This window comes from Prorops nasuta, unplaced genomic scaffold (assembly GCF_024137725.1).
Source record: "Prorops nasuta isolate Cenicafe-Biocafe unplaced genomic scaffold, Cenicafe_Pnas_1.2 PNAS00021, whole genome shotgun sequence".
Lineage (NCBI taxonomy): Eukaryota > Metazoa > Arthropoda > Insecta > Hymenoptera > Bethylidae > Prorops > Prorops nasuta.
The window spans coordinates 2,303,707-2,327,088 of NW_027116818.1; the positions used below are offsets into that span (position 1 = coordinate 2,303,707).

The following is a 23,382-nucleotide window of genomic DNA, read 5'->3' on the forward strand; positions in this document are numbered from 1 at the left end:
GGAAAGAGTAGCGGAGAAAGATTTGGCGCGAGTCTCGTGGCGTTTGCTGAATAGGACGCTAAAGGAAAATGCGTTGTGATGGAGAAGAGTTTTCCGGAGGATAATACGGGAGAGATTGTGGCTCGAGGTAGCTTCTCCAAGGGTGCCTTACCGACTGTTCTCGTAAACATCCCGCGTGCTACAACCTATCATACTTCTAGCGAAATATTAGCCTGTGAGGAAACAAAACGAGCGAAACCACCGTTTTATCCAGCACCGTAAATCATTTCTTCAGATTTTCCGAATCATGGGGAAAATGTTGACGCGCGGAGTTTCTAGGTCGAAGCTTCAAAAATACGGAAATGTTATATATTATTTTGTTTACAGCAGGAAAGGGCGAAATAATAGCGGGACTAAACACCGCGTCCTTGTTGGTATCGGGCTGAAAATCGATTGATTAACGAAGATGGGAGATTGACGGTCATCCAGCTTTCGCCTCCATTCGTCGAGCATTCAACATTCATGATAATTCCTCGCATGGAATTTACCGGTATCTATATGGAACGTCTACCGATGAATCGTGGATTCAAAGAGAATTTACTCATTTACGTAAAAGAAGCATAATTGAAATTGCAAATTAATTAACTCATTTATTCTCTTTTCCTATGGTTTGCTGAAAAGAAAAATTTCCTCGAATTATAGACAAATATCTGGTATAAATTAATTTGGGGAATATATGGTGGAAAATACACAGAGTCTCTGTCGAGTTTTCGAACGCTATCTCCGATGGAGAACGATCCTATTAAAGCCGGTAATTTTGTCTAATAACTTCCGTGAGATCATTGCAGCAAGTAAGTATACGTATCCCCAGACCCACCGTCATTTAATTTTGACAATCACACCAGTTCTCGACTGCATCTCTACTTTTCAAACTCTTACAGGAAGTCCTCGGGTTTCATCCTGGAACGTAATTTCCTGTTTCAATTCATTCACAAATCTTTCGCTTCCCAAGCAATCTCTCCAAAATACCAGCTTGTCTCCTATTTTACCCTTAATTAAAGCAATTTAGCACGATGTTGATATTGTTGCTCTTAGGAAATATGCAAGAAGAAGAACTGCGTCTTTCGTCCGGCGAAACTAACGAGAATCTCGTTGGGGAATAAAGGATGCGAAGAGAGTAACATTGCGGAATAAGTCGAGTATTCGAATCGAAGAATAAAATAAAAGATAATTTAGATGTCCATAGGAAAGGGGGAGGGGGTGGATCGTTGAGGGGATGGATGGGCGAAATTGCGAAGAGTGATGATAATAATGAAGAAAATGGAAAAGCAAATGACAACAGATGTGGGTATTGTTCGAGCGGAGGGTAAGAAACGAGGCTTGCGGGCTTTGATTGCAGGCAGGTATTAATGGCGAAGGCAATTAAGCGTCACTCAACTTAAGTACAATTAATCATCATGGCGATAGATGGAAGCTCGCTGCGGTTTGGCCGTTTCACGATTACCGACGCTAATTATTTTATCTGGATTTCCGTGGAACTGTCGAGTTCGGCATGGTCCCAGTTGGCAGGCTGTCAATTTATTATAGCAGTACCATAGGCTAATTGTGGACAGCGCCCACGCTATTCCTTTTGCCCAATATAAATCGCGTAGGCGTCCCAACACCTGACGTTACGAATATCACTGCCATCGTGAATGAACTTTAAAAGCCAGCGGGGGAATTTTACCTTCGATCCATTTCCATCGCTGATCACTCGCTTTCCAATCATCAGGTTCAAACGGACATCGTCGCGAGACTTTTCACTAGCTACGCTTTCTAACTAACGAATGGTACCATTTTTACAGGTTCGTCGAGAGAAAAACAGTCCTTTGGAAGGACGGATTCTATAAATTTTATAATAGTCTCAACGACCTTGAAGAGACCACTTTGTCCATCAGTTTTATGCTCCTAACGTACGATATTCCATGCGTATAGCTGTCCGTAATAATTATGATCGGACCAACGTGTTAGTTCCTGATGATCAAGCTACTTGCTGATGAGAGATGACGACAGGCACCTGAGAAGATGCTACTTGATTACATCCATGCATAAAGTACACCATCCAACATGAATCGCTTCGAGTTCTGCGCGAGATCTTAGCATACTGCAGAAATTGGCCCATTCATATATCCATTTAGCTATATACCCTTGATAGCTCTCAATGATCAGGTACACCGCTTAACATCAATTACTTCTCAACTGCATGTATGATTCATCAACAGCAACATTAGCGTTAGACTATTTCTTATTACAGGAAAATTCATAGACTTGGCTCGCTCTGGAATAACTCCCTGGATTATCAGTTTATCATTAATTTTGTAGGGGAGCATTCGGACGCTAATGAACTCGAAAGTTTTGATCCAGAATTCTGGCGAGGTAAGGTGGAGCAAACGCGTATTAGTCTCCCAAGATCAGACTCATCCAAGTTGAAATAACCAGACTGCAATTCCACAGGACCTGCCACAGAGCTTGGGTCCTTCGGGATTATTAATCTGGGCGATGTTCGCGCTCTCGACTTTCACGAGTGAAATAAAATTAAATTGTACAGTTTGGGATCAATGATGATTATGCAAGAGGAAGGCTCGAGTGGTTCCTATTGATATTTAGGTGTGCGTGCTCGTGAGATAAAAATGAGCAGTGCTGTGTTATCAATTAGGAAGAAGGATATTCGGTCGACTGGGTGTAATTTTGGGACAAAGGACGTGGAACCAGGTAGAAAGAATTACTTGCAAACGAGGTCTTCGGCTTGGTCTTCCACAGTTGCAGGTAGGACAGAGATAGTAGGAGGGGGGGGGGGGGGAGGGGTTGAAGAGAGAAAGAGCGATGGGGGAGTCTGTTAGAGTATGCATAGAAGTGGAGGTGGAAGAGCCAAAGGAACTTTAATCAAAACTGCAAGAGAAAAGGGACATACTTTCCATTCCGGCACCCTTTTGCTGCAGCTATTCTCCAACTGCTCTCTTCAGCAACGGAGGAATTACGAAGAATTACGTCTGTCCTTTTCCTCGCAGTACCTTAAGCCTGCCCAACAATGCCACATTGTCTATTCCAGTTTATTGTCCAGCATACTTTGCCCTTCACCTCTGTCGTCTCCCTCCCATCAATCGAAAAATGCCAGTTGGCACAATCTCTTCTCCCTTTTGTTGAGAACCACTGTCTCGCGACGATTATGCCCGTATTACCTACCTTCCCCCCTCTTTTTTTTTGTACCTCTTTATCTGTGCTCCTATTAATGCACTCTGACAACATTCGACTAAATCCTGAATCTTGCTATTTTATCCAATTCCCAAATATCTTGCACTGCACAAAGAAACTTGTAAGTCGATCGAGTCTTCTCGTTGAGAGACACTGCTCCTCGATCGATCCTACTCTCTACCACTCAGTGATATATAAAATGTTAATGGAAATGTGATAAATGTGATTGGATCAGTTAAATAGTTCTATTTTTGATGAGAGTCAGTGATAAAGTTATAGGTATCAATATTAACGAAACAAGTGTTTCACTCTGTAGACTCTAGGTTAATTTTAAAAGAATCTATGTCCCGAAAGAGATGGACAATTTTCCTGTCATCGTGAATGATATACACGTGTGAAATAGGAGATTGTGTGCTACCTCGATTTAAATTCAATGGTAAAAAGCGATAAGATTAAAGTCTGAATTATCTAGGGACAACTGCAGTTTTCATAATTCGTACAACGAGCAGACTAGAGTCAGGAAGAACAAAATCCTATGGCCTCGTTGTATTTTTATTTTTCTATACGTAAATATTTGGCTCTGCCCAGGTCTTATGATACTTAACTATTTTTCAGGATTGCAAAAAAATACTTTAATAGGAATAAAAAGAAGTCCAAATTTCTGTGACACATTAAAATGATTTTCCTTTAAATAATTTCGTCAATTTTTTATACACGAATCTACACTCAACTCGTATTCATAAACCTCCCTGCTGTTATCACATGTTAACTCAAATTTTATTATTCATGAAGCTTTAATAATTATTCTGTCATAGGTATTTATTGCTTAATTTTCTTCTCGAATTATCTATTTACTTTAATTCAACTATGACTAAACGGATTGGTGTTCAATTCGGTATCATTTTAATTGCTAAATTATAAATAAATTGCTAATAATATTTTAAACGCTATTTGATTATCTTAGTAAAAAGATAAATTTATTTAAAACATTAATCGTCTTTCGCTACATCTATTGTACACGGATCAGCTTTGGCGAGACTCGAAAAAAAGTATCTTCCTTCCCTCGATAAGCTTCCGATCCCAGAGACAAAGGGTGGAAGCTTAACGAGGGATCGCTATATGCCCATACATTAATCTCGTAAGCTCCGATGTTCCACAAAAAAATACACTCCCTCCCCCAACGATTACATTTGCATTAATCCAATTAAGTGTTTATAATTGCGTTAGCCAACTCGTGTCAATGTTGTTATTTAATTGATAATCGAGCGGCGTTCTATTATCTCGGCATGCTTCGCGCTAGCATTAATCTTGTAATTTAGAATTAATGGTTCGCGTATGACGTTATTATTAGATCATTAAAGTCGCTCGGCTCGCGTATAATTTACTGGAGCTTTCAGCCTACGTTACTATACTTTATAGATGATAATATTGGGCTATAGCAATATAGTTATACATCGAACGATGCTCGCAGTCGATCGATTAATTTATTAATCGATTTTCCAGCACCCCCAAAAAAATTGTTCGAACATTGAGAATTTAACGAAATTACGAAGCTGCATTGACAGACACACCTGTGGCCAGTCTGGAGAACGACACCAGGGAGCTTTCTTCAAGATTTAACGTCTGTATAACGACAAGTTTACGCAAGGTGAATAAGGAGGGCGCGAGCCACGAAGACGATGCAATTTTTCGATGCCCAATGAATAATAGGGAATTTCCTTGGAGGAAACTCGTGGCAGGAATCCATAGGAAGAATTTTCATCGGCGCGCGTCCATTTAGCCCGGAATTTTAAACGAGTCGATAGCGTGCCCCCAGTCTCGGAATCTCGACTGGTTGCCTAGGGCAATGCTTATCTCAGGTGCACACGTACCGTTTGTACTCCTAATTTCTGCAGAATCGATGTAAAAGCCAACATCGACACACAACTTTCCATAACCATATTTTCCACCTTCTTATTCGCTGTGTGCTTACCAACACACAGTGATATTACGGTAATAACGGGTGGCAATAATGCACGTGCAAACTATCAACGTTATCTGGAGGTAAATCTCGTCATTTTTCGTGGTCTCTTCTCTTACACATATATAGTTCTATATTTTTACTTGATTATAATTGTGTTGGTACACACCATTCCAAAAATGAAATTTCGAACAATTTTTCTACTTTCCTTAAGGCGATTTCTTCGTTGAAAAAATATTTATTAATCGACTAAAATATGAAATATATATATAAGGAAATGGATAAATCGCGGTTCGTGATTTCAGTGGGAATAACATTTTATACTGAAAATTTGATAAAATCGTGTAGAAAGAAGAAAATTCTTCGCTCGGGCGAAAAGAATCGTCTTATTAGTGAATTAAAAATCATCGCATCGACGATTCCTCTCGGGCCAATTGTACAACGATCAAAGCGCGTTTTGAAAAATAATATTTAATCATATAATCGAATAATAAAATCATTGAAGCTTCGTCCTTGCCATTTCCAACTGGAAATCCTTTGTTTTCTATGTTTCCAATCCGGATGGATATGGCAAAGCAAAAAAAGTACTTTGACATTGGTAGTGGTCCACTTCACGTGAAAAGGGAAAGAACGAATGGCAAAAAACTGAAAGGAGGGGGGGGGGGGGAGAGTCAAAGCTACAATAAAAACTGAAGATACTTTAGACTAGACGGGGATATTAAAAGTGGGAAAATAATTTTGTTAAAAGCTGTAATCGAGAATAAAGTGTCCCAGCGTAGCTTTTGCTGGCGAAATACGCGAGGATGAGAAACGCTTTTGATGTTTTCTCCTCCCGAATCTCCCAAATGGTTCGCTATACCCGAAAGCTGAAATACCCATTATTTTCCAGTAGCTTTCGGTATTTCCGCTCGGCAAGATAAGGGCAAATAACTTTTTATTCACAGTTATATAATGCCGATGAACGAAATTCAACAAAGTTTCGTACAACTGCGTCTTCGTCAATAGTGGACCCTGAAGAGGTTGCCGTGAACGTCCGTAAATACACAGCTGTAAATCGTTGATCTTTCACGATGTTCCATCAAACGTAAAAATTGCGATAGAATTTATCTCATCATAGTCCTCCTCTTAACGCTGCTGTAAACTTAACAGTATACCGCGTAATACATCGATTGAGTTTGCTCCATCAAGATTGTTTCAATCAGCTCGATCATTCGGCGAATATACAGGCTGCAGCGTTGCAGCGCGAGAACCGATGTTTACGTAGAGTTTCAAGCTCCTCCGAAAGGTTCGTTCCCTCGTTTTCTCTCTGTTTCGCGTCCCGAATAATGGACCATGGCGAAAATCGGAAGAAAACAATCACGAGTGGGAATCTAGCGGTAAAGTTGACTATTTTCTAACGATCAGAGTCGAAGGGAATTGCAAAGGACAGTGTATGAGAGAAAAGTGTATCTCGCAGACGTCGCTCGCGTGCGAATATAAGGCTTTACCACTTATATATATAACTACTACTGATAAAACTAGCATGCGCAACGACCGGAATGTAATATTATCGGAAAGCGACTGCGGCTCTATGCGTTTCTTAACAAATAAACTATCACAGTGTCGGCGCGCGCCGGTTAATTCGGGCAAAACGCGAACAACTACTTCGTTGAGCCATCTTTGCGAAGGAATTTGGAAAGGCGTGATCCAGGGATCTATATTTATTGCGGAGTGTTACACTTTACTTGGTTTATTCGTATACAAATTTGTGTTTATAACGTTTCTAGAGAAATTGGATAAAATTGCACAAAACATCCGAGAGCCGATTGAATTATGCAGCGGTTTTAACGACACCGATAGGCCTGGCAACGCTAAATATTTCAAGGCTTTTAAAAAGGTTCAGTCGAGTGCCTGCCCGATGTTTTCCGACACGCTACGCCACTGGATTTATCTCGTTAATAATTGCCAATCGCAGGGGCTGCTCCGTAAATGGGTGAGAAAGTTTTCGGATAGAGAAGAAGGTTTACTCTTGCGGTGGTGAACGTGTAATGCGTGCGTTTTTTCATTGCTCGGACTTTTGGAAGGGACCACGATGACATTGCGAAATTAACTCACCAGTTCTCTATGATGCCAACCTTCGAGAAGTTTGGCGGAAAGCTCGCGGCAGCCATTGGTAGTGGCGGCTGTCGTTCGCTCTCTGCTGGTAGTTCCCGTCAGCCTCGATGCTCTTCAAGATCGTCTTACGTCACTGCAACAACCAGCAGTCCCAAATTATTCATCAAGCGTCCTCCATCAAGCTCATTCCCACTCGCAGCTAAAGCTCTAAACTTTTACGCCCAGTGCTCTTGCCAACTTTCTCATTTATAAACTATTTAACGAACTCTACAACAATTTCCATAAAAAGCCAAATTTTACACCAAACTGCCTCTAACCAATTTTCTGTATCAGTAAACGATAAATAAACAATATTCTTCTGACAAAAGCAACAATTTTTCTTCCACCCTCCCACAATTTCCTCTCCCCAAACATTTTCCTCGGTTATTTCCGGTCGATCCAATGATCCACCGGTAGAGTATCGTTAATTTCAAGGTGTAAACGCAGTGGTACCACGTGTGCCGATCAGACTCGATATTTCGATAAACAAGACGATACCGTTAATAATACAGTTCGGGTATAGGATTGAAAAAACTGCGTTGGCGGAGAAAGTTGGTTCTGCGTGGATGCACCAATACAGGGACACGGATTGTTAGCCCAGTGGAGCATTACGTGGGAAGTAGTCATACCGAGTCAGCCAATGGGTTTTCACGAGCAAATGGATGATTCTACACACTAGCGTCAAACACACCCGAGTGCGTTTACAACAAGCTTTATGTTGGCTCCGGAAGAAGCGTCGTTTGAAGATCGATAACGTTAAAGCTACGGTTTCATGGTCTATATCCATCCTGAAGCAACAAATCCTACCGATAAATGCACGTGCACGATTTAAACAATGCGAGAAAATCCATTGGACTGTATCGATTAACTCGCAGAGATTCTTGGTCCATGGGACTATGTTGGAATCATTTTCTTCTCGTCGCTGTGTGTATTAAAGTTGACGAGGTCGGAGTAGGGGATTAGTGTTGGTGAATTCTTCTGGGTGTGAGCGTGGATGGCTCCACACATATATATATATAGAACCCAGAGGCGTAGAATGGTGAGGCAGTGGAGAACTCGCGCCTCCTCGGCCTCTCCTTTCTCGCATTATTATCTTTCTGCTTTCGGGCTGGTCCCGGTATCGGTAATGAACGATCTATTGTGCTAGATGCTCTTTGAAGGAGGAAGAAAGGGGGAAGAGAGAGAAGAGAAATACAAGAGAGCCACCAAGAGGCACAGACTGGTGTGGGAGGAGGACGCTGGAAAACGGTACTCGTTAATGGACACCCGCCAGGCTCTTTCGCCCCACCTCCCCCCTTTTCATCCTCTCGCGAATCTTGCATCCTACTCCAGAAAACTCTACGCTTTTCCAGTTTCCGTTTCGCCCTGTACAGTCTCCATCAGTAAAAGTAGTTTCTCTCTCTCTCTCTCGCACCTGTGTGCAAGAATGCGTATTCAGCGAAGGTACATCTGTATCAACAATATCCCTCATTAGTGTGCTCGTAGACAGAGATAATGACAGACGGTCTTTTCGAGAGATTTCGACCGGCATCAGCAATATCGATCGCGCACCGGGTAAATATGAAGACGGACCGGGAGGATGGAGAATTGGACCAGGACTGATCCTGGAAAAAAGATGAAACGGTAGGATCTTGAGAAAGCGTCCCGTAAATCTAGTTACGAGGATAAATTGATGGATGGCGAATCTCGAAATGACGTAATTGTGGAAAGTAGTGGGAATCGTGTCCGTAATTGTGTATATACCGAGATTATAGCATCGATCCGTTTGGAGCGAGTTCCTCTTTTATTTTTGCTCATCGCGATAAGGGGTTGCTTGGGTGGAGCGAGAGGGACTAATTAGGGAGAATATCGGGCAGTGAAACGAAAAGCCGGCGGGAATGACGTAGTTGCAAACGGGAGCTGGGTATGGTTCAACGAAATCTATTGTCATCGATCGACGCCATTGTCTGACAGTATTGTTCGCTGGCTCGTGGCATACCGATAAGGGTCGCGATTCCCGATTTCTCGCCCAAATCCCATGCCATTGTTAGCGGGGACTATACGGCATTCGATAAAGAGTGCGTGTATTCCTGCTGGAGGAAACAAATGGGGACGCGAGAATTAAGTACTGTACTATATATACTGGATCATTGGACGAGGAATAACGAAGAGTAGAGGATACAAGCTTCGGTTAATTTTTTGTATGGATTTTTAAGGATGATGAGAAGTTTCGTGATGGAAAGTCCGGAAACTGTAATTTGGGAACGAGTTTAGACGCTCGGGTGGTACGGACAGGTTTAATGAATCGTGATGTAGCGGTGGAAGAGCAAGGATGATGATACACGATGAGTTGATTAGTGGTAGTGGTGGTGTTCGATAGGGTATTGTCTCTCCGTATCCCGCAGGATATTATTGTGGTTGACCAATAATTTCCGAAGCCAACACACGCAGCATCGAAGGAAAACTCGTGGAAAAATCCAGAGAACCCACCAAAAGTGGCAAATAAATCGATAAAGGTCCGGGATGGAGGCAGAAACAAGTCAGGTACAAGGATGGAGAAGCGGAAAAGCTCGGAAGAGTTTTCGAGAAAGTAACAATCCCCTTATGTTCTTTCAGCATTTAATAAACTCTGTACAGAACGGGCTACAAGTGGTTGCTAAATTACGAGTAATAGAAACTGGTAATTAGGTAATTGCCGTGATAAGAGCTTCGCGTAAATTAATGGATGGACAAATTAAAGTCGAGCTTCTAATTTGCAAGAAAGGAACGAAAAGAGCTGTGGTAGTTGAGGAATATACTCGATACAGATGCGAATTATCAAAGGCTTAACGATTAGGCTGGAGTTATTAATTAGTGGAAGGCTGCTAGTGTGACGTAAGCGTAAGATTTCTTGGACACATGTGTATATATACTATGAGTGGTTGTAAGGGTTAGAGTAAGGTAATTAGGTGATTGTTGGACGGATAAGGTCTTGTTGCGAATTGTTGAACGCTGGATGGACGGTAGGGTTGGGTTATGTGAAAGTGGAGCTTCTTTTGGGATACAGCAGCTCGGCAAGGGAGCACCAGACAGTCTACCGATGGCCACATCGTGTCCGATATCGAGCTAATTATGTTGTGCCCGCGATAGACATTTTATTATTAATATAATACAGTGTTTTACTAAGATTACAAATATTTCCCTGAAATCTTGATCTCGCTACTTTCCTTTTCCAGATGAATTATTTCAATATCCATTCTGCATTTAGCAAAAAAAAATTGAACGAATAATATATCTACTAGAATTATTTGATTGTCATCACAAGAGATTCGTGGAAATGAATAAACAAATTAAAATCCATTAACGTACGAGAACCAATCTATACAGAACCCGAAGAACATACTCGATACAGACCAAAATGACAAATCTCTTAACAATAATGTTGCAATCCTTAACGAGTGGAAAGATGCGAGCGTGACGTAGGGGTAAATATCTTGGACACACGCACCCATCCTACAAGTGGTTGTAGGGGCTCTAGAATAGGGTAATTAGGTGGTTGTTGGTGGGATAAGATCTTGTTGCGAATGGTTGAACGTTGGATAGATGGTACGGTTGTGTGTTGTGAAAGCGGAGCTTCTGCTTTTGGGATGGAACGGCGCGGTAGGAGAGCGCCAGGCAGTCTGGTGGTGGTGGCCACATCGTGTCTGATATCGACGTAGTCCTCCTGGGCCCCACGCAAACTCCGGCCACCATTACGAACGCACGCCGCCGGCTTGGCTCCCACCACTCTAGGAGCGGCGCTATTTGTATTGGCCATTGGATATTTGCGCCAGGGCACTACCACTGACACAGCTCCGCATCGATTCCCACCACACGGACATCGCGATGTGTCCGCATCGCCGTGGCCAGCACTGATGTAACGGTAGCATCGATAACATCGATGGGAGTGCAATGGTACGCCGGTGTATATACCTAGGAAGTAGGGTGCAACCCTCCCCACACGCTCCCCTTGAAACCCGTTAATGCCGATGTTACACATAGTGGTCATCGGTACCCGTCACTGCCATCAGTCTAGTTGTCAATGCCTAACTTGCCAATATTGCTTTTGTTCGGTTGACAATGCGATCGTCTCGTTGGCCAGATCGCGCTGATAAACCGGACATTAGCGCTTTTACCGAGTCCTATGTCATGGTAAACGAATTTAAGGTAATAAACGTCAGGGAGTTATGATACTTGTGATATCTTTAAGAATTTTGGATGATGGTAGATTCGTGACAAGGAAAAAATATAACATTTCTTCAACATTGTCTTCAGGGTCTGAAGGACACATTTGCATAATTTTTAAGAGTGGATAATTGGTTCTTTTATCAAGCACTTTTTATTGTACAAAAACAAAATACTAGTCCGCATATTTGTGCTTTGGTGATGATAACCAGTACAGGACACAAAGACTAAAAAATGTCCCTAAGACGATGTTTGCTGTATAGGAATGGACAGGGAAATTCCATGCATATGGGAGCTTTTGATGCAAATGGGTTAAAGATTCAGGATGCTTTCATGATGGAGGTTGATAGTACACATGCTAGTGAAAGATGTGGGAGAAAAGTACATCGTATTATTTTCAACAATCTTTTCCGTTCCAAGTGTAATGAATGAATTTAAAAACCTTGAAGAGTTATCAACTACGATTTCCTACAAAATATCACAACTTTAAAATTAACAGAGGTACCAGGCATAGACGAAATGGACAGAATATGAAATTTCGTGTTAGTTGTATTTGGGGCGCGGCTTAAAGATTCAGGATATACTTTGATGGTGGGGGTTGGAAGCAGACATACAAGTGGAAGCAGAAGGAGAGGGAAAAGTGCATGGTATTACATTTGATAATCTCTCCGGTACGGAAGGCGAAGCGGCATCGATCGGGCTTGCCGTGGCATATAGTCTGCACGGGTTCATGTTAAATTTGTAACGCCATTCCCACCAGCACAATGCATTCGACACCATCGCATCTATCGCCTAAAACACGCTCTCCCTCCTCCTCACGCCCTCTCACCGATAGCCAGCCCCAATCTCGGTGCCACTCGACTCACTCTGCTACTTTGAACATCCCTTAGGAATGACCAGCCTTGGAAAATCTTCAGGGACACGCGAGCAAACAACGGAAAGGGAGACCAAGCGAGGCACGTTTTAAACATTCAAGGTCGATATAGAAGCGGAACAGTCTGACGAATAATAAATGAAATCTGATGAAAGATTCGTGAGGCGAAAACCGGTGGAATCTGGGGACGATAATCGGCTGAAATAAAAATAAATGTTTTTCCAAGTCTATGAAGTTTTCAGGGTTGCAGTTGAAGTTGAAGAAAATCGCGTGGATGTTGAATCTAGGAAGAACCGATGAAAGTGTAATTGTTGTAAGAACGTCGACCAAATATACGTTGTCCCATAATTCTGATCATGAGCAAAAACTCTGTTTATCTTCCATAGAAATTGGTAAACGCTGAATCGTATATTGCAAGGTACATAGATTTTCTGGGAGTTTTGCTGTGGTCGTATAGAGGTCGCACTGGCGTCAGGACGACGTTAGCCGATTATTCGTTGGGATCCATCCAAGCCAACTTCCGGGCGTTCCAGTATTCTTGGCCAGGGAGCGACCATGCTGTCGAGCTAAGCGTCACTGGACACATCCACATCTACGAAAATAAATTACCCCCCGGAACCAATCAATCTCGTATCAGAGTTTGCAATTTTGTTTAGTAAATAATATGACTCATTGGCGATAGCGAACAGCTTTCGGCTCTTACTGCGAAATCATTTTCTTTATCTCGAACGCGAGTTGCTCCTACCGTTTGGCCGAGCAAAACAAACGCCTTTTTTCGTCCGTCCACGATAGAGGAAAACTGGGGCAAAGTTTACAGATGTCGGGGAACAAACAGCTATTGGGTATACGCCACGTTGGCTATTTTTAGCGTTACGCTTTGGTATTCCACAAAGTGTGTACATAATTGCGACGAGCCGTTGCGAAATTGAGTGGAAAATCGTCCTGAGGATGATGTCTTCGTTACGTTCCACTACGGACAACTTTGTTATTAATGCTTTATATTTTTCTAATTTTAGAGACATCGATCGGTACACTCTTGAATCGCTGGAACATTTTTCTTCGCACTCGGTAATAATGCATGTATCATAAAGTAGTTTTGTTCTTTTTGGTAGAAAGCAAAAAGTGACTGGGAAGGGGAAAATTATGTGGATTCGAGTTTCCTGGTTATTCTTTAATGCAATTATTCACGGACTAAGAATTAATGCATATCCAGCATTTTTCTTTTTGCATCGTAGAATAATCGTTATCCCCATTTACCCTAGTCTCTTTCTCCAGTCCAATTCCTCCCTCAAAAATTTATGTTTCAGAAAGCAAAGAATCATCTTGAACGCTTAATTCTTCGGCTAGTCCCATCGTACTTTGTATTTTTCGTCAAACGAAATTTTGTTGCTACCTCGTCGAGGCTTATATTTAGCAAATTTTTATCATTTTAGAGGAAGAGAGTTCCCATGGCATAAATTCGAAAATAATTACAGCTTAGAGTACAGCAGATATATTCGTTCATCAAAGCAATCATAATTCAATTATTTGCTGGTTTAGAATTTTTTTATATCAAGTACTTTTCTTTTTCCATTCACAGAATCGTTCTTCCCATTAGATCCAGTCTTAATTCAATCCCGTACTTCCATGAAAAAATTAACATTTTTGGAAGTGGTGGGTGGCCACCTAGAACGACTAATTATTTAGCCTGTCCTATCGCACTTGGCATTTTTCATCAAACGCCTTTTTGTAACTACCTCAACGTGGCTTACTTGTCAAAATTTCATTATTTCCTTGTGAAAAAGAGAGGGAGAGAACGAGTTTTGATAATGCAGTCTGCACACTGGTAGATAATAACGAGTTACGGTACAGTAGGTACATTCGACGATTCAAGGCTGCTTCTCTCTCCTATTTGACGATCGAGCAAGCAAAGCAAAAAGCTGCAGGATATCTTCTCGAGAGACAAAAATGGGAAACGTCAGCTGTTTTACGAGATCCTCTGACGAAGGCTCGGAGTAGTTTCGCGCTCGGTAAAATAAGTTTACAGCGCTCTTTACGGCTACTGAATTACTCCGCAGCTCTAAGTAAACGTGCTGATCTTGATACTTGGCGCACCTAATCCTAATTAATTCACGAATTAAGATAATTAATAGTAGATATTTATAGGTAACACTCTCCTCCAAGCACCTTCCGCGTTGGCCAAGGTGGAAAAGTGCTGGAAAACTAGCGGCCTTAACTCGCCAATTTTATGGACCAATTTCTAGCCAAGTAAATTTCCCAAAATTATTCAACTTTAGCGAGAAACATATTCGAGAGAAATTCACGAAGATCGAAATTAGTGGATTGCCTATTTCCTCGAGGTTGATCAGCTATTTTCCGTAAGACAGAAACCAGTATGAAAATAAAAACAGCTGTGACATATCTAGCAATATGACTAGTTCTTGGCAACAACTCAAACAACTCCGTTGCGGCGATTTCAACAGCTTCGGTTAAATAACGACTTAATACGATCAATTAAAACAAAGAACGAGGCGGTCAGGCTTATTATTTCCAAGTTAATTGGCCGCTATCGATCTGCCACTCTTGATTAGCCAAATCATCGAGCTGATTCAACAATGATATACTTTACGGCCGCACGAGTCGGGGACAATGTCCGAGGTGATGGAACGAATGACGTAATGATAAGAGAACCCAGGGAGGGTCGACGGTATTCTTGAAATGGGTCGCGTTATCCGGGACTTAGCCGGAGCTGTATCAGAGACGCGTCATATTTATGACGTTGGTCGAGTATTGTCCGGATATGTTCCGGACAGGTTTCCAAATCGGTATCGCATCCGGGAATGTGTAACTTGTTTCGGTCTGTGGGAAAAATTAATTTAAGGGAATCATTATCTAGATTCGTGAAGTCGAGAACCTTCAGGAACTCGCGATCGCAGCGAAGCGTCAGAGAATCTCGCGAGTGCCGGACATTGTCCGAATTGGTTCCGATCAGTTAGTTACAATCGGTATCGCATCCTGCAACGAGTGACTTGTTTCAACCCGTGGGAAAAATGATTTCGAGCGAATCATTATCCAGATTCATGGATTCGAAAACCCACAGGATCTTGCGATCGCAGCGAAGCGCGATAGAATCTCGCGAGTGCTCCCTATTTCCGGTAGTGCTGCACTCGAAATCTAGGTTAGCCGCGCAGAGTGCTCGACATTTTCCTTAGCTCTCCCAGCCCCGTTCCATTTCGCAGCAGCTTTTACACCTCCTCCCACGGCAAGATCGATCCCCGACCCCGTACCGAGCGGCGCTTTTAGCGACTCTTCATTTTCTTTTATTTCCACACCATTTTCTCAATTTCCTCCACTCGTGACCGAGGATTACGCGAGTAATCCATTGCTGTCGCGTCATGCCGGATGAAGAAACGCGTAAGCAGTCCTGCATCGGAACTTTTATTCCTCGACCGACTCACCAGGAGTCTTCCTCTTCTTCCTCTTCATCTACGAGTGGCCCTGAAGATTTCCGCAAGACTATATCCCAACTTTGGCCAAAGCTCCTTTTCAATTACTCGTTAAAAACGCTAATCAGTTTCCCGCGAGTTCTCGTTCTTGCCGAGGGAACCGAAAGTACTCGCTTTTTCATCATCGATCAATAATCGGACGCTCGTGCTGCAAGATAATTACGGGAGAATCGATGCGATTCGACTTGCCCGTAAATTTAACGATTTATGATCGACCAATCAGAGACACGAATTTAGCAGTGCGAATCGTGTATAATCACTCGACGAGATTCGCGTTCATCGGGAAAAATTCGAACAGGTTCGAGGCTGTTCAAAGCTATCCATTCATTTAACGATTTATCATCGATCGATCAGAGGTGGCTATACTGGGTGTGCGAAGTATGCATATTGCTTCACGACGTTCGGTCAATGGGAAAAACTTGAAATTCCTGTTTAGCGCCGTTGGGGACCATAAACTGCCTGTCCAAGTGGCACGGTTTGGCTCTATTTTCTCTATCTAGTTTTTCAAGGAAGTCATAAATCCAGAAGGTATCATGACACTCGCGCGATTCCATTTCTTTAACACCTACGTATAAACACACGTATAAAACGAGACGATCAAGCATGATATTTTGCCACTGCCATATAAATCCCCTCTCTCCCCCCTCCACCTTGCAACGCTTTGGTTATCCCAAAATTGATGAACAGCCTCGTTCCATCCAGCCCGTGCGTAAATGATCCAATGGTATAAAAAACAGTCCATTCGACTTTTTGGATTATCCATTAATCGTAATTTATCAATCAACCCTGCGTTCGTTGATTTATGATGGAATTTTCCTTCTCCTGTTCGAGGGAAGGACGCCGCTCGTTACGTGCAATATTTTTTGGAATTTTTACGCGATAGCCGACTATATATATACGTAGTTTGAAAAGTTTTCAGCAAAAGTGGAGCGTGCACTAATATTCCTCGTTGGTAAACGCGTGATAAAATTTTTCATATTATCGGTTTTAAAATTGCTTTAGTGGTTCTCGCCGGTACAGGGTAATTTTAATGGTACCGGATTGGCTGCGCTACCAAATGGAACGTCGCGAATGGCCCTGTATATGGTGGATAACATAAACTGTCAGCTGGCGCTGCACTTGAAACCCAGTCATGCCGGATCGCCATTGTTTATCCTTCGCAATTCGCATCCCGAAAGAAAGGGAAACACTAATGGACGCTCCATTCGTCAAAGAACTTTTATTCCTCTCGGTGGACAATAAAAAAATATTTTTCATTCCTCCACATTTCAGAAACATCACCGGGACCAAACGGCCACGTTGAGTTTCCAATTTTATTACTTAGCATTAACCTTCCAACCGGACACATGGATCGTTTACGTCCACAATTTCCCCGATATTACGCTGAATATTCCCAACTATCTTCTATTAATAATTGAATCAACAATTACACAATTAACATTTAAATATAATAATAAACTAAAATGATGTTAAAATTTTGGAAAAGTCAACAGACTCTTTTTGCGAAGTTTTAAATCGTTTAATACGATCACAAGGCGAACACGAATGATCCACGTGTCCGGATCGAGCCTCGAAATTCGCTTTTATCGTCCACGCAGCTTTTCCCAGTTTTATTTTCAACGAATACGAATTTAAGCTTTCCGAGCTCGACTTGACAATCGCGGAGGTTGCAGCTAATATTATTACGAAGGACCCTTCATGGCTGCAGGTTGAAGCACGCGCGAAACATTTCACCACGCGTCGCAGATGGGTCGAATGATACACACTCGTCGCTCACGGGCTAACGCACATTAATCCTCGCTTCTTGTCTATAAATAAAGCTGCAATTTTAATTCCACTAGAAATTTCTCGTGTCATTTAATTTCGCGCGACGGAGCCAAAGGCCATTGAACGGGGGAAAAAAGCTTCTTGGTTTATCAGCTTCCGGAAGCTTCAATTTCATTATAATTTCATCACGGTTAGCTTAAAACTCTTACAGCGGCTGCGGACGCTACGGGACAAAGAATTTCGTTCCAATACCGTCGATGCTTTCCCCCTTTTTCCCTATTTAAGAAACGATTAAACGAGAGAGCTTAATGGATCACCCAAGGTGGGTCTTCGTCTCAGGTTTTATCTGCGCAAATTGGGTTGGCTTCCGGTTGTCCAGGATGAAACACGCTCGCTGTAATTTCAGTCTGTCCAAGCCGGAAGACGAGCACCGGCGGAGAGAAAGAAGAAGAGGAATCTTCAGCCGAGCGTCAAGGCCAAACGAGAGAGGATTAAAGGTGAGTGTTTTAAGCTGGATCCATCCAACGACAGTGACGAACGAGGAGCAAACCTCCGCGATTGGACCGCAAGCAGATTCGTCAAAACTCGTCTCTCCGAATAACGTCAGTATGGCATTCGAGAAAAACTGGATACTTCGATCGATGGAGAATTAAAGTGGTACGAGATGAGGAACCATACAAGTTTTTCTCACCGAATCGATCGACCAATGTTTTCCGGTTAAAAAACCACGCACTACACTCTTCAACAACGGAAATTATTAGAGACGGGTGATAAACATCGACGAAGAAACTTTCTTGATCTATCGCGAGTGATCGTCCTCGACGATAAACCTATTAACACACCCATGGATACAGAAATATCTTGCAGTATTCATAAACCCGAAGAAAAGCGTGGAAGAGAGAAAGAAGTATGATGGATTTTTGATGTTAAAATCAATCGTCATGGATTTAGGTGAATACGTGTGTGCAAAACGAGACCATGCGATATATAACAATACAATTTTTGACAGAGGAATATGCAGGTGGGATCGTGCAGTGGGACTATTAGTACTTGATGCTGAAGAGATAATATGCATTGGACTACGTTAAAAAGGGGACATTGGGGAGAGATCCGGACAGTTACTCACGGTGGATTTACAGCGTTAGATGAGATCTCGAGGTGGGAGAATCAAGTGGCTCGGAGGTTTGCACAAATTTGAAAAGAACATGCAGCGACGACGAGTAGCAGGAAGAGGGATCGTGGCATAAGAGGGGACAGCCATCTTGATATCTGGTGACGCGCGAGGCATTTGGCAAGGCAGCGAGCGTTGCCTGTCGACGACCTGTCATCGTCCATAATCTTGACTCCCGCTGCTGCTCCCACCTTTTTACTGGCCCGGTGCATGCACGCTCGAACTCGCTTTGCGAAAGGGGACGCGATTAGCTCTGGTCTAAGTGTACTGCGAGCTTCATGTTTCCTCTTCTACATAGGCCTGAAGATGGTGTAACGATTATTCTACCCGTGACTCGCTGGTTAGGTCGAATTAGCCAAGATGTAGATTTTATTCGTGTGTACTCGAAGACAAAGATTCTGCTGCTGAGAGGATGGAACCTTTTTTCTTCTCGCAAATGGGAAGTCATGGAAGCATTGGGAGCATTTAGTCTTGCCGAGTATTTTGATATTTTCTATTTTTCATGCCAGGATCTGTCGGGCACCGCTCTTTGGTCTTTTGCCTCGATAACGCTCGATTATGAGCAAGCTTGTAACAACTCCCAGAGGCATGGTGCGATTAGATGATCGATCGTGAAAACCACACGGGAATAATTACACACGCTTCGAGTTATAAATCGCTATGCGACTCGAATTTATTATTTTCTCGCAAAGAAGCGACAACGTTCCTCGGTAAGTTACGAGGAACCTGATATTGACTGATAAGGGAATATATAAAAATCTTTATTAATTGTAAACTTGATTATTAAAATACAGCCAGTTATTGGTTGAAAATTCTGTGTGGAGCACCAATGTGAGCATGTGTGTGTTTATTAATTAATTATAACAATTATTAATCAATATATGTATGTTATACTTATGTGAGGCGCATAAATAAGCAGCTATAAATACTAAAATAATGATTACTGTTGAATAAACCAATTTCATGAATTTTATTATCATTGTTCATTGTAGCTGCAACTATCAGTAAATTACATGATTAGTGAAATTTAACAACGTCTGAGCGAAGAAAGAATTTCGAGACGTAAACGTGAAGACAGTTTTTTTTATATTTCACGATTTTTCTAAACAATTTCTTTTCTTTTAGCAACAATGAAGCAGAGAAAGAGACAACCAACAAGTATACATATATGTTAATAATATATTATAGGAGTTGATATCTATGTATTTGCTATTGATACAATATGCTCTTGAATGTTAATAAATTAAGTATGTACATAAATGCATTAGAAGAATTGCGATAACTAATTCAATAAAATATTTTGACGATCCTACGAACATTGTAAAATTAAATATAAAATTTTCAATGGTCTCTATAAATTCTCTAACACGAATCAATGCATTTCAATTATTCCTAAAATGATCGATAATTTATTACAATGATAAAACAAAGTATCCAATTACTATAAACTATTTTTTAATACTTATAAAAGTCATTATAGCTTTGGCAAAAATTTGTCGCCGCAACGACAGCATTCGAACAATACTACGAATGATATATTTCTGTTGACTCTAACACTTTTTGGTAGGAACAACGCGTTCATCCTCGATTAGTATTAATCTTTCAATAGAAAGCAAGAATTTACGAGCGTCCCCGGTCTTCCTTTACGATAAACTCCGCTATATTTGAAATTCAACACCTACCACATCGATATTTCTTACAACCCATACTTACGAATAACACATACACCCCTTTCTTTCCAAAGATTTATGGCTTTGTAATTCTCAACGTCGGAGAACCAAGCCTATAATTTATCCGGAAAAATTCGACTTTGCTATTATGATTATTCTATTTCGAGCGCTTCGACCGGGCATCTCGGGCTCTCTTCAGGATCGCGTATTCTTCATTTTTCAGTCATCCCTACGCCATATTGGATTTTAATATCCCGCCGGAAAAAAAGCTCGTCTTTATAGTGTAAATAGAAATTTGAATGTGGGTTGACGGCTCTTTTGCCTTCCATTTCCATTTTTTCCTTCTCGTCGCCATTACTCTTTGCTGCTGTCGGGTTTAAGCAGCGTTTCAGCGGCCGTTTGTTTCAGCGATAAATCCGAATCACCATCCTCATGCAAACAAGCCTCATCCAGCTTTAAGAACCAATTCGTATGTAAAGTGTTTCCGATAATTTCCACGAATAAACTCTGCGTCCCCCGGCGTACCCTCGGGGCTTGTAATTTTACCAGCGCTCGCTTCCTGCCTGCGAGCATGGAGATTTTTCAGCCCCCAAAAGCTGCAGAAGCGAAATTCAACGATACAACATCTTAATAATAATAACAACAAGAAGAAAAAAGAACGAAGATCGAGCGAGATCAATGAAAATAATGTTGTCGCCTGGCGAGATGCAATTTCCAGCGACCGACCGCTGATTAATGGTCGCGTGACCTTTAAATGCACGGCCTGAGAGTGCTAATAAATGGCCGAGTACTAAAACGCGTTCTTCAAATTCCACGTTATATCGCGTAAACTCGCGCCAAACTCGACTCGCCCGAATATCTCGACTCTCCACCAATTTATTCAAAATATTTCACGTGCAAAATTCTTTCGGGGAATTTCGCTCAAGTTTCTCATAAGTCGGCGGTAGACTGCAATGAGAATTTTGCGAGCCGAGTGGATACACGTGTTGCTTGTACAGGTAGTAGATACATAGACTGTTCGATGAGACTAGCATCGATGAAGAAGCTCGTGCAGCCTGTATATTCCAAGCACGGTGGTTAATTATATTACGGAGCTAGGATAAATAATTGATGTAATAACGTGGTCGTTGAGGCAAAGTTAGAGTTAACCTTTTGCATCGTGTTGTGGTCTGACAACGTCAAAGAGTGTCCCTGTAAAACCTCTCTCTCTCTCTCTCTCTCTCTCTCCATATATATATAGGTATTATCTAAACAAAGTACTCGCAGAAAAAACGCTAGAAAATTAATAGCTTGCGAAAGAGATGAGTACAGTCGAGAATAAAACTCGAACACCTTGATCCAAATTCCACACATTTGCACGATGGACTAAAATTTTAATTCGGATTGCCAAATTGAATTTGCATCTAGGACCGTGCATGCGTTATTGCGCGCTTTCGAGCTTTTAATCTTTTAAGAGCGACCGCTGCACGCCTCTCGCGCGTTGCATATTTCGTTGACAGGAATCGCGGGGGGTGCAGTTTCCTCGGAAGCTACAAGGAGAATTGTTCAGGATCGGGAACGACGAGGGGGGTGTTGAAAATGAATTCTGGCAATGGAGGGAGTTTCGCGAGAGAATCGTCGTATCCCCGGTGACGTAATATAAGCGTTTGCTACTCTCAACCTTAGCCCTTCTCGTTCCTTTTCGCTTGAATATTAGAACGCTCTCCGTATGCATAATTATTGCACCGTAAATTCTCCGCTGTCTCGTATATTCCGCGCTGTACGCGCCAAACTGTGTATAAATCCCGCATCATTGTACCGAGCATAAAAATAATATTACTCCAACTGTAGCTGCTTCGCTTCTAAGTGGAACCTCCAGATTTATTTCTGCCACACTCTGCGTTATTGACGATTAAAGCCTGTATGGTTTAGAGGAAGAACAGTCGTGTGTACAGAGAGAGAAGTCTCACCTACATGATGCAATTATTAAAAAGAAATGACAAAGAAGAAAAATGAGTGTCTCGATTAGATTTAAACTGATTCCTTGTACAGTCCGAAGATTAATTAAATTATAGATACTTCACACCAGATTTAGTATGAATAATAAGCTTTGCAAAAATGGCGAAAAGTGCGATGTAGGACGAGAACAGGTCGAGAGAAAAGACTCTTGTTTTTTGCCTTTGCAGTTGGTTCCTCGCAGCTATATTACGTCACTTATCGCAATCCCTGGTGACCAAACGTTTGGGATTCACGTGGAAGACGAAAAATCACACAGTGCATGCCAGGGGAGCAAGCAGACATTTCCGCGACGTAATTCAAAACCGCTTTCATTCTCTAATGACGACGACGTGTTGTGCAAATCCACCCCAGCCCCTCCACCAGCTTCCAGGCTCATTCAAGCCTCGAAGCTCCTCTTCCTTTTCGTCGGGAGAGGCCTCAAAGTCGAGGAAATCCGTAGTCGTGCCAGTCGAGCAATGGCAGCTCCCCCTTTTCTCCCCTTCCAGTGTATCTCCTTCACCGTTCTTCCCACCCATCCCCATACTCCTGCCCAGCCCTGTCCTGTACTCTTCCCTCAGGATCAACTTGAGCGCATACTTCCGGAAATCAACGTGGAATAAAACGTTAAATTCAACGTTAAACGCCACGTCAGCATCATTTACAGCCAAGGCTTTCTTGGGTCTCGCGACTCGATTTGCACATTGTTGCTACACGCTTTTCTATCGTGTTCTATGGGAAAGCTTGAGTTTTCTACGTTTCCACGCGATATTTTAATCGGCAGAGGCTTCGAAGTCGAAGAAATTTTTAGTCGTGCCAGTCGAACAATGGCGCTGTTCCCGTGTACCATTTTCATATTCCTGTCCCTTTCCTGCACTCTTCCCTCGGGATAATCTTAAGCGGATACTTCTGGAAATCAACGTGGAATAAAACATTAAATTCAACGTTAAACGCCA

General features: G+C 42.1%; 1 protein-coding gene across 6 annotated transcripts in view; it reads right to left on the bottom strand.

Annotated features, from left to right (window-relative positions):
• The window catches only part of msi (musashi), a 138,051-nt gene that overhangs the window by 68,383 nt on the left and 46,286 nt on the right, over positions 1-23,382 (bottom strand). For 2 of the 6 annotated variants that reach the window (XM_066739764.1, XM_066739763.1), the window contains exon 2: positions 7,265-7,397. The exons of 3 other annotated variants lie outside the window; for them this stretch is intronic. In XM_066739764.1, coding sequence (XP_066595861.1) covers positions 7,265-7,320 — 56 coding nt within the window. In that variant the 5' untranslated portion in view covers positions 7,321-7,397. Of the gene's footprint in view, positions 1-7,264; positions 7,400-23,382 lie in introns of those variants that run through there. One more of the 6 variants, XM_066739768.1, reaches the window with a different exon arrangement.